At 36.0% G+C, this 17585-nt stretch overlaps 1 protein-coding gene across 1 annotated transcript in view; it reads left to right on the top strand.

Annotated features, from left to right (window-relative positions):
• LOC111586848 (NGFI-A-binding protein 1-like) overlaps positions 1-17585 on the top strand; it is a 31722-nt gene that overhangs the window by 3581 nt on the left and 10556 nt on the right. Inside the window, exons 2-6 of the mRNA XM_055008187.1 lie at positions 8579-9381; positions 9454-9587; positions 10766-10817; positions 13297-13416; positions 17330-17489. Coding sequence (XP_054864162.1) covers positions 8581-9381; positions 9454-9587; positions 10766-10817; positions 13297-13416; positions 17330-17489 — 1267 coding nt within the window. The 5' untranslated portion in view covers positions 8579-8580. The remainder of the gene's footprint in view (positions 1-8578; positions 9382-9453; positions 9588-10765; positions 10818-13296; positions 13417-17329; positions 17490-17585) is intronic.

Raw genomic sequence — 17585 nt, forward strand, 5'->3', positions numbered from 1 at the left:
GACACAAAAGGATGAAAACAAGACACAAAGTAAACAAAAAGTCATTAAAAATAACAAGACACCAAATGACCAAAAATGTGCTCTAAATGCATAATATAAGACACAACATTTCTAAACTGAGACTCAAAATGTCCAAAACAACATTGCTTTGGACATTTTGAGTGTCCTCTGGTTTATTTTCTGATCTATATTTGACATTTTCAGCGTCTTTTTGGTCATTTCCTGTCTTACAGTCAACATTTTTAACGTGTTTTTGTTCATTTTGTGCCCATTATTTCACATTTTGAGTAACTTTTTGGCTCTTTTGTCTTTTTGTGCATTTTGAGTCTCATGTTTAAAAATTTTGACCGACATTTTGGTCATTTTGTGTCTCATATTTGACATTTTACGTGGCGTCTTGTCAGTCAGAATGTGTCTTGTTTTGACCAGCTGCAGATTGCTGACTTCAAACGTGCAAATATTGCTAAAAAGATGTTAGAAAGCACTTTGTGAAACACATCTAGGCTGCAGTAAAAACAAAAGGAACCTTCCTTCATTTCTTCTTCATTTTCTGCACATTTCCTTTTGTTTCTTTGAGCCACTAAAAGCAGAAAACAAATGCAGTTTGTTGCAAATAAGAGGCAACATGGTGCAACATCACCTCCAGCTCTGGGTTCAGTTTTAAACCGCTAAAAAACCTAAAAAAAAAAAAAAAAAAGTTGGACGTCAGCAGAATTCAGAAACTCATCATTTCCTGAGAGCAACTTTTCCACCGATTTCACCCCAAACAGACCGGAAACAAGGTGAAAATGGGATAATTAATGGAAAAAATGCCATTAATTAAAGCAAACAAACTATTAGAAACTGTTTGAAATCTAAATTCTCTGATTCCTGCTCATTGAAGGTGAATATTTCCGTTTTTTGTGACGGTAAACTGAATATTTTTGGAACATTTTTAATGTCCTTTTGGTCATTTTATTTCTTGTTTTGGACATTTTGAGTGTCTTAAGGGTCATTTTGTGCCCAATATTTGACATTTTGAGTGACTTATTGTGTATTTTGTGTCTTTTTTGTTTATTATGAGTGACTTTTTGGTCATTTTGTGTGAAGTTAGTCATCTTGTGTCTTGTATTTTACCTTTTGAGGGACTTTTTGGTCATTTTGTGACCAATATTTGGTATTTTGAGTGACTTATTGTGTACTTAGTGTCTTTTTTTGGCCATTTAATGTCTTTTTGTGCATTTTGAATCTCACAGTTGACATTTTGACTGACTTTTTGGTTATTTTGCTTCTTGTTTTCGACATTTTGTGTATCTTTTTGTTTATTTTCTTAGTTCTATTTGACATTTTGAGTTGTTTTTTAATCATTTGGTGTCTTGTTTTGGCCATTTTGATTGTTATCCATTTTCCAAACTATCAGTCTACAACTTTTTATCTCCTCTGCTGAGTTAAAACGGACAATACTTCTGATATAGAAGTATACAAAAGCTCATATACGTACATTTTAAGTGACTTTTTGGTTATATTGTGTCTCATAATCAACATTTTTAATGCGTTTTTGGTCATTTCGTGCCCAATATTTGACATTTTGATTGACTTTTTGGTCATTTTGTGTCTTGTTTTGGACGTTTTGAATGTCATTATGGTCGTTTCATGCCCAATATTTGACACTTTGAGTGATTTTGGTCATTTTCTGTCTTTTTGTGCAGTTTGAGTCTCATATTTTACACTTTGAACCATTTCTTGTTTATTTCGTATCTCATATTCTACATTTTGAGTGTCCTTTGTGGAATCAAGTGTCTTGTTTTGGACTTTTTAAGGGCCTTCCAAAACATTTTGAATGTCTTTTTATGCATTTTGTGTCTCATATTCAACATATTCAGTGTCCTTGTGGTTATTTAGCATCTTCTTTTGGACATTTTAAGCATCTTCTAGGACATTTTGAGTTGATTTTTGGTCATTTGGTGTCTTGTTTTGACCATTTTGAGTGTTTATCTGTTTTCCAAACTATCAGTCTGCAATTTTTTATCTCCTCTGCTGACTCTACACTGAAAATACTACTGAAAAAGAAGTACACAAAATTTACTCTATGCACAGTTTGAGTGTCTTTTTGTTTATTTTGTGAGTTACAGTTGACATTTTGGGTGAATATTTGGTTATTTTGAGTGTTTATCTGTTTTCCAAACTATCAATCTCCAACTTTTTAGCTCCTCTGCTGAGTTTAAACTAAAAATACTGCTAAAAAAGAAGTACACAAAAGCTATAATACAGCATTTTTTGAAATCATTTACCATCCCCAACCTGTAAACGCATCTAGTCTGCAGTAAAAATGGAAACTTGCTTCATTTCTGCTTTATTTTCTGCACGTTTCTTTTTGTTTCTCTGAGCTACAGGCTGTTTAATGAACCAAACCTGCACTGAAAGCGGAAAAGAAATGCAGTTTTTGGAATTAGGAGGTTTGTTTGTGGACGTTTAGGTGATGATTTGAGCTGCAGCTTTTGTCTTTTGTCGTTTTCGGCCGACGCCTGGCTCCCTGAGCTCCTATTCTGGGCGAGGCGAGCCCACCACCTACACATCCTGCAGGGGTGGAGAGAGGCATGTGGTCCTCCCTCCCAGCAGCCCTCCCTCCTGGCCTGCTGACGGCCTGCTGACGGCCTGCTGAGGGCCACTCCTCTGTCCGCTGGGCCTCCGCCGAGCCTCTCGGCTCCGTTTAACAGCAGTCCGGCTCACAGTGTGTCTTTGTGACGGAGTGACAGCGTCGCTTTCCAACATAAACTGCATAGAAAGTTTACTCACACAGATCTGGAGTTAAAAATACCGTCTATTATCACTCGAGCCGGATGTGAAAGAACGGCAAGAAACGGTAGACGAATGAATCGGTTCTGCATCTGCTAGAAATGATGGGCTTTTTCTGCAGAAAAGTATCCAGATTTAACCGTTTCTCACACCTGTGGAGGCCTGATAAACCCAAATCCTGCACCTGTCAGGCATAAAGCACACAGTCCAAATATAATTCATGTACATTTTCCATACAAATTGTGTTTTAAAGCAGCAGTAGCAGGAAAAAATGTGTCTGCATGTCCTAAGAAAAATGGACTTCTGCTCTCAGATGTACATTTTAGCATTAAAAAACAACAGATTCCAGGATGTGTTGAGTGGCTTTTTTATTTTGTGGCTTATATTTGACATTTGGAGTGTCTTTTTTTTGTATTTTGTTTCTTGCTCTGGCCATTTAGCGTGTTCTTTGTTCATTTTGTGTCTTAGAATCAACAGTTTTGATGTCTTTTTGGTCATTTAGTGTTTCATATTTAACATTTTAAGTGACTTTTTGGTCATTATCTGTCTTGCAATTGACATTTTTAATGTCTTTTTGTTTATTTTGTGACGTATATTTGACATTTTTTGACTTTTTGTGTATTTTGTGTCTTGTTTTGGCCAATGAGTGTGTTTTTGTGCATTTTGAGTCTCATATTCTACATTTTCAGTGACTTTTTGGTCATTTTGTGCCTCATACTTAACATTTTGACCGACTTTTTGGTCATTTTATGTCTTATAATCAACATTTTTAATATGTTTTTGGCCGTTTAGTGCCTCATATTTAACATTTGAAGTAACTTTTTGTCATTTTGGATCTTGTATTCAACATTTTGACTGACTTTTTTGGTCATTTTCTGTGTTATATTTGAGTGACTTTTTGCGTGTTTTGTGTCTTAAAATCAACATTTTAACATCTTTTTGTTTATTTTGTGACTCATACTTAACATTTTGTGTGACTTTTGGTCATTTTGGATCTTGTATTCTACATTTTGACTGAGTTTTTGGTCATTTTGTGTCTTAGAATCAGCATTTGTTGTGTGTTTTGGTCTTTTGGTGTCTGTAGCTCCTCTGCTGAATTCAAACTTGAAAATAGAGTTAGAAAAGAAAAATATAAGACATCTTAAGACTCATACATCCAGTGTACAGTAAATATGACAGCTTCCTTCATTTATCCCTTATAAATGCATGTTGTCACATTTAAATGTGCATCTGCAAAGACGTATCTGCTAGAAATGATGGGCCTTTTCTGCAGGAAAGTATCCAAATTTAAGCGTTTCTCGCACCTGTGGAAGCCTGATAAACCCAAATCCTGCACCTGCCAGGGATAAAACATACAGTCCAAATATAATTCATGTACATTTTCCATAGAAACTGTGTTTTCCAGCAGCTGGAACATGAAAAATTCAAACATTTTTGGCTTGAAACGTGCTCATTTATGCAAATATTGGCTCCGTTTTTGAGGGTTTTTGTGTTTTTACGTCGTTATTTTTGTTAGTTGACGAAGATGTAAGTGGAAGTTTCAGTGATAAATCTGAGTTTTTCTTTTCTTTTTCTGTTCAGGTCAGAAACTGTTCTTTGTTGCAGAGAGAAAACAGTTTTGAGTTGTTTCTGCTTCGTTACGATCAACGCGACGCAAAAAGACAAACACTAGCGACTGAAATCCGCTGAGGAATCCAGACGTGATGATCTCAGAGTTACTGTCCTGCACGTTTCTCTCCTTCTGACTTTTCCAGAAAGGCCAACTGGGGTTTTCTCACCATTTGGTGCTCAGCGGGAGGATTTCAGGGCCTGCAGTCAGCAAATGACTTATCTGACATTTTTATACATCTGAAATATTTGAAGGACGAGTTGTTCCAGCGCTGTCAGATTGGAGGTGATCCTCTAGTTAAAGGAAACTTCAACGCTTTGTCTGTTTCGTTTTTTTTATTTAAATGAGAAGAAACCTGATGCCTGCCGTTGGTTTAAAAGGTTGTCTGTTGTGAAAATGGAAATAATGGCTGGAAGTCCTTGAACTGCTCATCCGTAACGCGAAAATTCATTGAATCCTCTTGATATCTCTTCAAAATGACTTTATTCTACTTGTCGTATTTTTAAAAAATCATCAGAAATAAGGCTTTTGCTCTAGCTAAAGTCTGTAAAAAGCAACAAATTCTGTGCTCCTTGGCGAAGCTGAGAAGCCAGGAGTGACTCAGCTGCAACCAACAGTCACTTGATAAAAATTCTGGAATTTTAGAGACTGTGTTTGTACAAAACAGAGAGGAGACAAAACAGATAAAAAACTTAAGCAGTAAAATATGTATAGTATGGAGAGTCAACTTTTTTGTCCACTTTTGGTAACACAGTTTTGTTTTGTCAGTTTTTTTTTTAAATTCTGCAGCACAGAATGGTCCTTGAACTACTCATCTGTGACACATTGATCTATGGGGAAATTTTGGAAATTTACCTAAAATAAACCATTTGCACTAACTGGATTCTGTAAAAAAACACAAAATTCTGTGCTCCTTGGCGAAGCTGAGAAGCCAGGAGTGACTCAGCTACAACCAACAGTTGCTTGATAAAAATTCAGTACATTTTCAGCTGAACTGCTGGCAGTGTTTATGCAAAACAGATAGGAGACAAATAAAGAAACGGATTAAAAATGTAAGCAGTAAAATAATGAGTATGTAGAATTTATTTCCAGCTTTGACATCACAGTTTTGTTGTTGTATTTTAAAATTCTGCAGCACAGAATGGTCCTTAAACTACTCATCTGTGACACACCGTTCTATCAGGAACTTTAACCAGATCCTCCTAAAATCTTGATATTTCATCGGAATCATTTTATTCTACATGTCTCATTAAAATATTTTCCTAAAGTGCACTAACTGGATTCTGCAAAAAACAAAAAATTCTGCTCTCCTCAGAGCAGCCATGAAGCCATGAGTGACTCAGCTGCAACCAACAGTCACTTTGTAAAAAGGTTTTCAACTGCAGGCCGTGTTTGTGCAAACCACAGGAGACAAGTAAAGGAACGGATTAAAAACTTCAGCAGTAAAATATTTATAATATGTAGAGTCACATTTTTTCCAGTTTTAGGTAAGACAGCTTTGTTTTGTCAGTTTTTTAAATTCTGCAGCACAGAACGGTCCTTGAACTACTCATCTGTGACACACCGTTCTATCTATCGGGAACTTTGACAAGATAGATCTTGCTAAAATCTTAATATTTCGTCAAAATTATTTTATTCGACATGTCTCATTTTGAAGATTCGCTGAAAATAAACTGTTTGCACTAACTAGTTTCTGTAAAAAACACAAAATTCTGTGCTCCTCAGAGCAGCTATGAAGTCATGACTGACTCAGCTACAATCAACAGTTGCTTAATAAAAATTCAATACGTTTTCAGTTGAACTGCAAGCAGTGTTGATCCAAGAAAGAGTTGGTAGCACAGTTTTGTTGTTTTGTTCAGAACGGTCCTTGAACTACTCATCTGTTATGCACTGTTCTATCAGGGACTTTAACCAGATCCTCTTAAACTCTTCATATTTTAAAATGCGTTTTTTTTTTTTGTTTCGTCTGAAAGTCGTGACATTTTTCATCATTTAAAACGAACAGAACTTCAGCTGCATTTAGACACTGAGTTCATGGCATCTTTAATGTCCACAGATAACAAATAAATCCCCTTAAAATCATCAGTTAATCAAAGGGCTCCTTTCAACTGCAGATTCTTTGGTTCTAAAATGCCAGAAAATGATGAAAAGCGTGGATCAGAGTTTCCTCAAATGTCTTGTTTTGTCCAAAGATCTTCAGTTTGCTGTCACAGACAGGGAAAGAAAGCAGAAAGTATTCACATTGAAGAAGCTGAAACCACAGAATTCACATTGTTTTAATCAAAAATTAGTCAATCTAGTGGATAATTAATTTAATAATTAACAGGTAATGGGTTAATGGCACAAAATCAAACTGTAGTGACTAAAATGACTAAAAATTGCTTCAAATTAGTCCAAAAAACCACAAAAAAATCTGTTGAAAATGACTCAAATTTGCACAAAATGAGCAAAAAATTGTCCAATATGACTAGAAAGTTGCCCCAAATTATTCATAATTTGTCAAAAGTTATCTAAAATTGTTCTCAGTTATGTAAAATTCATCCAATTCATTCAACACTTTATTCTACGTCTCATTTTACAGCAAATTCAACACTTGTTGGCTCTTGAAAGAAGTTTTGTTCAGTTCTGCAGCATAAAATGATCAGATCTGTGTTCTATCAGGATAATCAAAACCACTACATGTCTCATTTTTTAAAAATCCCTAAAATACACTGTTTATACAAACTGGATTGGATAAAAAAAAAAAAAAAAAAAAAAAAAAAACAAGTTCTGTTCTTCTCAGTGCAGCCAAGAAGCCATTAGTGACTCAGCTGCAACCAACAGTCGCTTGATAAAAAGTTCTGGGATTTTTCAGCTGAACTGCAGGCTGTGTTTTTGCAGAGCAGATAGGAGACAGATTAAAAACCTAAGCATTCAAACATTTATAGGATGTAGAGTCACCTTTTTCCCAGTACTGATAATACTGGACGCTTGGAAAAAGGTTTTCAACATGTTTCAATTGTGCAGCACAGAATGATCTGGTTGTTAAACTGCTCATCTTAGATGCATCGTTCTATCAGGAACATGTCTCGTTTAAAAACTCATCCAAAGTAAAATTCTGAGCTCCTTGGTGAAGCTGTGAAGCCATCAGTGACTCAACTGCAGCCGACGTTCACATGATGAAAACTGCAGGACGTGTTCATGCAGAGCAGACAAAGTGTACAAAAACCTGGAGTCTGTAGAGTCAAACACATTCTTCAAGGATTGTGAATTTGGGGGAAAGTTGTGGATGTTGATTCCAATTTTATTTCCATTTTTGTAAAATTAACAATCCAAAAAATTCAGCTTTTATCTTTCTGTTTAAAGTAGGGCTGGGAGACTGAGAAAGATGCGATTAAATGTGTTTTTTTTTTTAATGTGTTATTTTTTCTGTAATTATTTAATTGAATTTCAAAGAAAAATGTCGTCCCAATCCGTAGCATAGAATTAGACCAAGAAATACTGAAGCAGGTTCATCATTTCAAACGTCGCGGTTCGTGGATGACATCAGATGGGAGAAATGAAACAGACATCAGATGTAGAGTAGCAATGAATGCAACAAGAAAAATATACTCACAAATAAGAAAATAGCAGTTAGCATCCGTATGAGGACACTCAACTGTTACATCCTACCTGTTCTGATGTACGGATGTGAATCTTGGAACATAAATAATAAAATGTCAAACAGAATCAGTGCAGCAGGGATGTGGTTTTACATGCTACATGTACCTGCTACAGACAGAATAACCAATGAAGATGTTTTAAAAACACTAAACACAAATGATACGCTATTGAACAAAATTAGTCGATGGCAGGCAGCATTTTTTGGACACATCATGAGGAAAGAGACCCTGGAATGTATCGTCACAACTGGAAAAGTTAATAGAAAGACAGACAGAGAATGAAAATGACAGACGGACTGACATCATGGCTGCACTTGGAACGATCAACAGTCACAATTCAGAGAGCAAAAGATTCGACTAGATGAAGAGAAATGATCGCCTACGCTGAACGGCACGGCACTTGATTGATGGATTGATTGATTGATTTAATCGAAGTTAACGTGTTAAAGTCCCAGCCCTGGTTTAAACAGATTAAAGTCAGTTAGCTTAGCCTAGCATGAAGACCGTAAACAGGGGGTTGGTAGCGTCTTTGACCTGTCCTGTTTCCTGTCAGGTATGGCGGCGGTGTTGCCGAGGACCCTGGGTGAGCTGCAGCTCTACAGGATCCTGCAGCGGGCCAACCTGCTCTACTACTATGAGGCCTTCATCCAGCAGGGCGGCGACGACGTGCAGCAGCTGTGCGAGGCCGGCGAGGAGGAGTTCCTGGAGATCATGGCCCTCGTCGGCATGGCCAGCAAGCCGCTGCACGTCCGCCGCCTGCAGAAGGCGCTGCGCGACTGGGTCACCAACCCGGCCATCTTCAACCAGCCGCTCACCTCGCTGCCCGTCTGCAGCATCCCCGTCTACAAGCTGCCCGAGGGCTCGCCCACGCTGCTCAACGCCCAGGACCGGGCCAACACCGCCAGCGTCAAGATGCCCAAAGCCATCGCCGCCGCCTGCTCCGACCCGGGCAAGCTGGACGTGGCGAGGGACAAAGTGTCGGCCGGGTCGCCCCTGCAGGGCAGCAGCGAGGCTCGGTTCTGGTCGGGCCACAGCAACGACAGCGAGCACAGCCTGTCGCCGTCGGACCTCGGCTCGCCGTCCTCGCCCAGAGACGCCCTGGAGGCCCTGGACGCCGCCGCCGTGCAGTCGGTGCTGGAGTGCGTGGACCGGATGGCGCCGGGACTCCCGAAGACGGACCTGGCCGAGGTCAAGGAGCAGCTGAAGAACAACAAGAAACTGGCCAAGATGATCGGACACATCTTCGAGATGAGCGACGACGACCCGCGGCGGGAGGAGGAGATCCGGAAGTACAGCGCCATCTACGGGCGTTTCGACTCCAAGAGGCGGGACGGCAAACACCTGACGCTGCACGAGGTGGATAAACTCAGGCTGAATGTCTAGAGAGGTGCTTTGTGTTTGTGTTAACCGACTCCTGTTGACCTGCAGCTGACGGTGAACGAGGCGGCGGCTCAGCTCTGTATGAGGGACATGGCGCTGCTGACCCGCCGGGACGAGCTTTTCGGACTCGCCCGGCAGATTTCCAGAGAGGTCACCTACAAATACACCTACCGCACCAGCAAGTAAGAGCCACCACACCGCCCAACCTCGCTAAAAAACAACTTTTGCAGCAGGTTTCGCAGGAAAACTGACTTTAGATTGAAAGTATTTGTTCCTGCGAAGTTAAATGTGTGATGACTTTTATTTTGAAACTCATTTATGGGGCTTTTACTTCAAGAAACAAAAGCTTGAAAGTTATAGAAGTAGAAGGGGCAAAACATTCATATCAAGTTTCCCTGATTTGTTAAATTACAGATAATAAAAATAAATTTCATCTAAAATTACACCGTTTTTACTCTGTTTAATCCACAAAAAAGTCATTTGACTGATATATCATGACATTTGAAAGATAGAAAAAGAGCAAATTTATTTGCTTTACATATTTTAAATGTTTTGCTGAATTGCTGATAATATTTTGTAAAATCACAGAAAAACATACATATTTTGCAAGTTAACTGCAAAACAACGTGCCAAAAAAAATAATGTCCACCGCACATTTTTTACTGTATTTAATTTAGCAAAAAAAATCATAAATTTAAAAATATTAGCAGTTATTTTAAAGAAAAAAACTGTTTATTAAGGGTTGGAAAATTGTAAAAATAAATAAATAAATAAATAAATGTTATAGATTTTCCATGTTTTGGTAAATTACAGATAATATCTAGTAAAAAAAAAATTTAATTTACATGTTAACTGAAAAGAAAATAAGCCAAGTGGATTTTTTTTCTCTTACAATTTGTGACTGTAAAATTACACAGTTTTAATCTGTCTAAATCACTAAAAATATAGTTATTTTAATAGTTGTTTTTAATATTTTTACAGTTTTTGATCTTTATAATATTGTCTTCAAATCTGTATATTTTAACTTTAGATGAATTAAATCAGCTGTTTCACTCTACCTGCCGGCATTATTGGCCTAAACTAGTAATAAATATACAAAAAAGGTGGTGCTTTTAGCATATTAAATGACTTTAACCTGGTTATTTTATACTGAAACCACACATGTTGATATAATTTCTTAAAATATGTCAACCGCTGATGATGTTTCAATGAGTTTAAATGAAAATTTTTGTCCATTTATGCAAAATTGTAGCCAAACTGGCGACTTCTTTGACACGTTTTCAGTTAATTAACTTTGTAAACTGTATTTGAACACCTGGTAATGAAGCAATAACTGGTATTTACTGCTGTTTTTCTGCAGATCTCGCTGTGGAGACAGAGATGAACCGTCCCCTAAAAGAATCAAAACGGAGGTAGGATTTTCTGTCGCTGAAATAGTTTAAAATCTGCAGTTAATTTCCAAGCAAAAAAAAGTGAAACTCTCTCATTTTTTGTGGCTTAATTGTAAGAACTTGCTGCTTTTTTTTCTTCTAACTGAATGTTGTACCAGCTGGTTGCACAAAATTCACATTTGTTTTAGTATTTTCAGAAACTTACTTCAACATTTTTGCTTTTTACTCCAAATAAATACTAATTTAATTGAGAAAATCTTCATTGAATTGCTTAATAATGACACAGATGGAGCTCCTTTAAGTAAAACACGTTTAGATCTGCATAGTAGTGATGTTAAAGCTCCTCGTAGGTTATTTGTGATGTTTAAAATGTGTATAATCTGAAGTGTAGTCGTGTCAGATGCAGCTCCTCTCTGCAGAAACTAAAAGGACGAAGCAGCTTCAGCCTTGAGTGGACAAAGACGATCTCTTTGAAAGGCTCAGTGTGTAAAAAAATGATGATGGGAAACATGTGAACTCTGCAGGGATTTAAACCAGAACTGAGAACCGACACCTGCTCAACAAGAACAGCTCTGAGATCCTAAAGAAAAAGAAAAAAAAGGGGAATTCCTGCTGAAACAGAAGAAAAACCTCCAGAGTTTCTCAGTTATTTAAGGAAAGGAAAGGAAATAATTAGACTGTTCATGTTTGCTGATAATAATATTAATAATATCAATGTTTTTATGTATGAAATAGCAGCAAAGTTGGTTGTATTTTAAATAAATAAATAAATAAATAATAATAATAATCCATACTTAAAAGATGAGACTGTGCCCTGAAAGTTTCACTTCTTTAAAATTAAATAAATGAAAATGAATCAATCTCATCATTTAGCAGCAACTAGTCACATTTTCAAACCAATAGAAAATACGAGAGATTTATTTATATTGAATGAATAAAATGAGCAGAATTAAAAAATATATATAAATAATAAATCGAAGAATTAAAATCTGTATAAAAAAAAGGAAATAAATGCAAAAATGTGATTATTTGATGAAATAGTAATTCTTATAAATTTTCCTTTTTGAATCAATAAATATAGTGTATATTCATTTATCCATCTAGATATATATCGAAGTCCAACTTTCTGAAAATGTTTTTAAATTAAATGAAATTAAACTGAAATAAATTAACTTGAATGACAGCATTAGTCTCTTTAATTACGAGCCCCACGCCTCGTATTATTTATCAGTGGTTCTTAAACTAATAGACAATAAAAGGGAATATTCATTGTTATTTATATTCTTGTATTGCTAAATAAAATATCCAGAAATTAAAAAAAAAAAAAAAAATCATCGTAATGGATCCAAGTAAAAATTGGAAATAAATACACAGTAGCAATTAAATTTATAATATTAAAATTAACAATAATTCTGATTTTAATTCTTACTTAGAATTTAATAATTCTAAGTTTGTAAATTGAAGTAAACTAAATAGAAATAAATTAAATTGAATCACAACATTTTTCTTTATTTAAAAGCCCCACGTCTCATTTTACCTGTCGGTGTCTTTAGGAACTAATAAAAAAATAAAAGTGAATATTTATCGTAATTTATATTGTTGTGTTGGTAAATAAAATATGCAGAAATTAAGAAATAAAAAATAATAATAATATCATTCAAATTTATTTAAAAACTGGAAATATCTACTAAAATGACATTTCAAGCAAAAACAAAATAATAATCCTAATAATTTTTCCTTTGGGTGTCAATAAAATTCTGTATAATATTTTATACAGTATTATATATATGTATGTGTATGTAGTAATAATAATGATAATCAGTTATTATTATTATTATTATTATTATTATTATTCATAATAATAATAATAATAATCATTATTATTAGCGAATATTATTGTTGTTAGTGTTATTATTATTATTATTATTATTATTATTATTATTATTATTATTATTATTATTATTATTATTATTATTATAGTGATTAATGATGTTTGCAATAATAATAATATTGGTTATTATTATTGTCATTATTAGATAATAATAACAATAATAATAAAAATGAATTAAAACCCATGTAAACATTGGATATAAAGTCAATAAAATGCTCCGTCTAGTTAGCTTACCAGCTTAAAATGTCTGCAAATTTATCAATTTCATTATGTTTTCTGTACATTTCTCAACTGTACCTCGCTACAAGGATTCTTTTAAAATATTATTTTTATTAATATTGATTCTAACAAATATCAGGAGCAGTGTTGAACAGCATCTGGTGTAATTTTGACCTCACAAAATTCACCAAAAAGGACTGAAGCTGTGTCCTTTTGCTGCTCTTCTGAGTTTTATTTCAGCTCAGTGAAGAAAAACATGAAACGACCCTCAAAATGTTGTTTGAAGTGACGCTTGACTCGCTCAGTAACGGCCTGATAAGCTCAGACTGACAGAAATAAGGCTGATGGGAATCATCCGGAAATCAGAGATGTTGTTTTCATGTGCTGCAGGAGAACTTCTTCGACATCCAGGAAGCTCTGCAGGCGATTCACATGAGGCAGGAGATGCTGAGGGAGCAGCTCGCCTGCGCCAAGTCGAAAGGAGAAGAAACCGTCGGACGAAGTCTGCAGGTAGGAAAACCATTTCTGATTTTAGACGACATTTAACGGTTTACATTTTCACAGCCATTTTTGTACATCAGCGGTAGAAAGATGTTTCACCATGATGAATGTATCTTTCAACAACTTGCTGCTCTGTTCACTGTTTCTGAGCCATGCTGCGTTTATTTTGTTCGTCCAGTAAATTTCAAGTCTTATTTTGTTAACACATTTTTCTTTTTTTTTTTGCGTCTTGTTTTAATTGTTTTGTCTCATTTTTCTCATTTTTTCTAACTGGTGTCCCATTGCACCAAATGTAACATAAAAAGAAAAAGTCCCAAACAAATTTCAACCTTACTGAGCCTCTTTTTAAAAATGAAACTATATATTTGTGTATGGTAGGAGGCAATAAACTAAAATTTAAGGATTTTTCTTGTGTTTTAATGGGATTTGTTGACAAGTGCAGCTGTGGATGAGAAAATATAGAAAATGAAGTCTTAGAATGTTAAGAAATCCTCCAAAATGAACACTTCTTATTGCTTCTTGCACCAAAATTCACTGGAATTCTGTCTTTTTTTCAGAACAGGCGACATTTTGCATCATTTTAGTTGTGAAAAATGACTTCTTCCTATAATTTTGAAGGTCAAGAACAAAACTAAACATCAAATATCATTGTTTTGTTGGTATTTGTAACTGAGCATGAGAAAATGCAGAAAATCAAAAATTAAGTCTTGGAGTGGTGAGAAATCCTCATAAACAAACTCTTGTTGTTGTTTGTTGCACCAAAGTACATTGGATTATTTTACGTTTTAAGAAAAGGGAGACATTTTATGTCATCTTTAGTTGACAACAGCCTCTTTTCTCTTTTGTCAAAGGACAAAGAGTCGGACAAATTGTTGATTTGGTCTTTTTTATAGGATTTGTTGACAGTAAGTGCAGCTGTGGATGAGAAAATCTAGAAATTGAAGTCTTGGAATGGAAGAAATCCTCCAAAATGAGCACTTGTTCTTGTTTCTTGCACCAAATTTCATTGAAGTTTCTTTTTTTTTATGAAAAGGCAGTTTTTTTGCATCATTTTAGTTATCAGAAATGGCTTCTTGCTGTTATTTTGAAGCTCAAGAATGAAACATGTCACATTTCAGGTGTTAACTAAACAGCAAACATCATTGTTTTGTTGGTATTTGACTGTAAATCAACATCGTTATGGGAGCAGCACATGTTGAAGTTCCGTTACCAGGAGTAAATCTGCACATCAGAGATGAGCCACAGCATCTCAGCTGCAGGTTGAAAGGATCCTGAGCAGCAGATGTTTGCAGCAGCAGGATCCAGTCTGATCCCAGTAATGCTCTTTATTGGTTTCCATGCTGCTCCGGCTTGTTCCTAATTAGAGGCGGAGTGTAGGAGGGGAGCTTTGTGATCACTCATTAGCCAGGAAACATGTCGACTGGCTGCGTGAACGTACGTCTGCTGTACGTTCAGGCTGCAGTTCCACTTGTCAGCGCTGATGTGATTTCCGGTATTCAGAAGACGAAGAGATTTCATGGCTGCGTTCGCGCCGGAGGCCTGGCGGGGATGGAAAGCTCATCGTATAGTAATTTACACCGACAGTGATGCACCGACTGACAATAAGCAAACATGGCTGCAGGTTTTATCCCTCAGCTCCTGTTTGTTTGTTTTTCTGCTGTTCAACTTGTCTAAGTTGGTTCAAAATGTCACATTTAAAGTGTAAAAACACAAAGCAAAGCACTCAGAGCATTGTGCTGCTTCTGATTTTAATTTCTGCATACAGTACTGTTCAAAAGTTTGGGGTCACCCAGACAATTCCATGTTTTCCGTGAAAACTCCCACTTTTATTCATGTGCTAACATAATTGCACAAGGGTTTTCTAATCATCAATGAGCCTTTCAACACCATTAGCTAACACAATGTAGCATTAGAACACAGGAGTGATGGTTGCTGGAAATGTTCCTCTGTACCTCTATGGAGATATTCCATTAAAAATCATCTGTTTCCAGCTACAATAGTCATTTACCACATTAACAATGTCTACACTGGATTTATCATTCATTTAATGTGATCTTCATTGGAAAAGAAAAGTCTTTTCTTGCAAAAATAAGAGAGAACCCAAGCCTTTGAACGGTAGTGCATATGATTACTGTCGCTGTGTGTTGTGATTAAGGTTTAAATTGTATTTTTCAGCCATAAAAAGGCCTTGTTTTTATTTTAAAAAGCCCTAAAATTCTGTCCCAATTGTGTGAAAGCTGATAATCTGCTGACTCGTTCTGTTTTTACAGTTTCTCACGCTGGTATCTGGGGAATTTTAAGTGCGTTTTGGGGTTTATTGTTGTTGTGTGACAGGAGAAGATAGGCTTCTGTGCACAGAATCGAATTTTTTTTTTTTACATTTTAAAGTTCATTTACACTCTAAACGTCATCATGTGTTGGATTTGTCAACTGTTGTAGTTTATTTATTCGAGCCAAGTCTCCTGTATATCAAAAATATTCGTGCTTTTTTACATCAACCCCTCAGACAGCAACAAATGTGATACATCCGCCAATGAAAATAGTCCCCAAATAATTTCAACTTGTCTGCTTGTTTAAAAAGCTGCAGCTGTTTAGAGTAGAATAAAGTTTTATTGCTATTTGTACAAGTACATTGGAATTCCTTGTGGGTTTTCAGCTTTATATATGAGGAAAAGTTAAATTAAATAAAATAATTAAAAAAAAAATAAGAACAGCAGCAATAAAAAAGATAAATACAACTATATGTGATAAAAATAAAATAAGTACACCTTTTCAGAGGAGCACTTAAAATAGAACTGAAACTATATATTTGTGAAAATTCACAATCCTGGTAGGAACAAATAGATTCAAATTTAGGGATTGATTTGAACTTTTTGCAGACTTTTGGCAATAAATGCAACTGTGCATCAGAAAATGTAAAAAATCGAGTTTCTATGACATTTTATATCATCTTTAGTTGACAACAGCCTATTTTCTCTTTTGTCAAGGTACTAAGAGAAGGACAAATTGTTTATTTTGTCTTTTTTTATTGGATTTGTTGACAGTAAGTGCAGTGGTGCATGAGAAAATCTTGGAAATGAACCCTTAGAATAGGAAGAAATCCTCGAAAATGAACAGTTCTTATGATTTCTTGCACCAAAGTTCATTCATGTTTCTTCTTTTTTAAAAACAGGCAGACATTTTGCATCATTTTAGTTGTCAAATATGGCTTCTTGCTGTTATTTTCAAGGTCCAGAATGAAACTTCTCTCATTTCAGGTGTTTACAAGGCAAAAAATATCTTTGTTTTGTTGGTATTTGATTGCAACTGTGTATGAGAAAATGTAGAAAATCAAAAATCAAGTGTTGGAGTGGTGAGAAATCCTCCTAAACAAGCTCTTGTTGTTGCTTCTTGCACCAAAGTTCACTGGATTTTTTTTTCTTTTTACATTTTACATCATCTTTAGTTGACAACAGCCTCTTTTCTCTTTTGTCAAACTATTACTTCATTGGTCAAGGCAGCAAGAGATGGACAAATTGTTTATTTTGTCTTTTTTTATAGGAATTGTTGACAATAAGTGCAGCTGTGCATGAGAAAATACAGAGAATGAAGTCTAGGAATAGGAGGAAAGTTTTGACTGTCAATGTTTTATATTCCTCATTGTTCTCATTAAAACAACCTGTTGACTGAAGCAGCTGAACATGATTGGTCCATTTTGTGCAGAAGAGTCACATGACGCCTTAAATGCCCACTTTTATGTGAACAGAGGACAGTTGACAAAGAAAGTTGAAAACCACCAGTTATCTCTGACTGAGGTTTTAGTTTACCTGCTTCGTAGTTCAGCCCCCAGGTTCCTAAAATCAGGATGTGACGTTTACATGCACAAAAACAAAAGCAGGACACTTTAAACCCTGATCTTTTTTGTATTTTTTGTGTCCGTCAGATGCAGCTGGAGCGTCTGTTGGCGAGGCAGATGGAGATCCTGCAAGACGCCGCCGTCCAGGAGCGACTCCAGGCTCTGGACTGGAGGATCCCCCCCGCCGCCTTAAAGTACCTCAACGACGCCCAGAACACCAACGGGGCCGCCGCCGACGCCAACCAAGGTAGGACGACAAACACCAGCGCTGCGTCTGGAATATTCAAAATGTAAACGAGAAAACCTAACAGCCGAGGTTACTATAGCTACACATTAGTCACGG

The sequence above is a fragment of the Amphiprion ocellaris genome, chromosome 24, assembly GCF_022539595.1.
Source record: "Amphiprion ocellaris isolate individual 3 ecotype Okinawa chromosome 24, ASM2253959v1, whole genome shotgun sequence".
Lineage (NCBI taxonomy): Eukaryota > Metazoa > Chordata > Actinopteri > Pomacentridae > Amphiprion > Amphiprion ocellaris.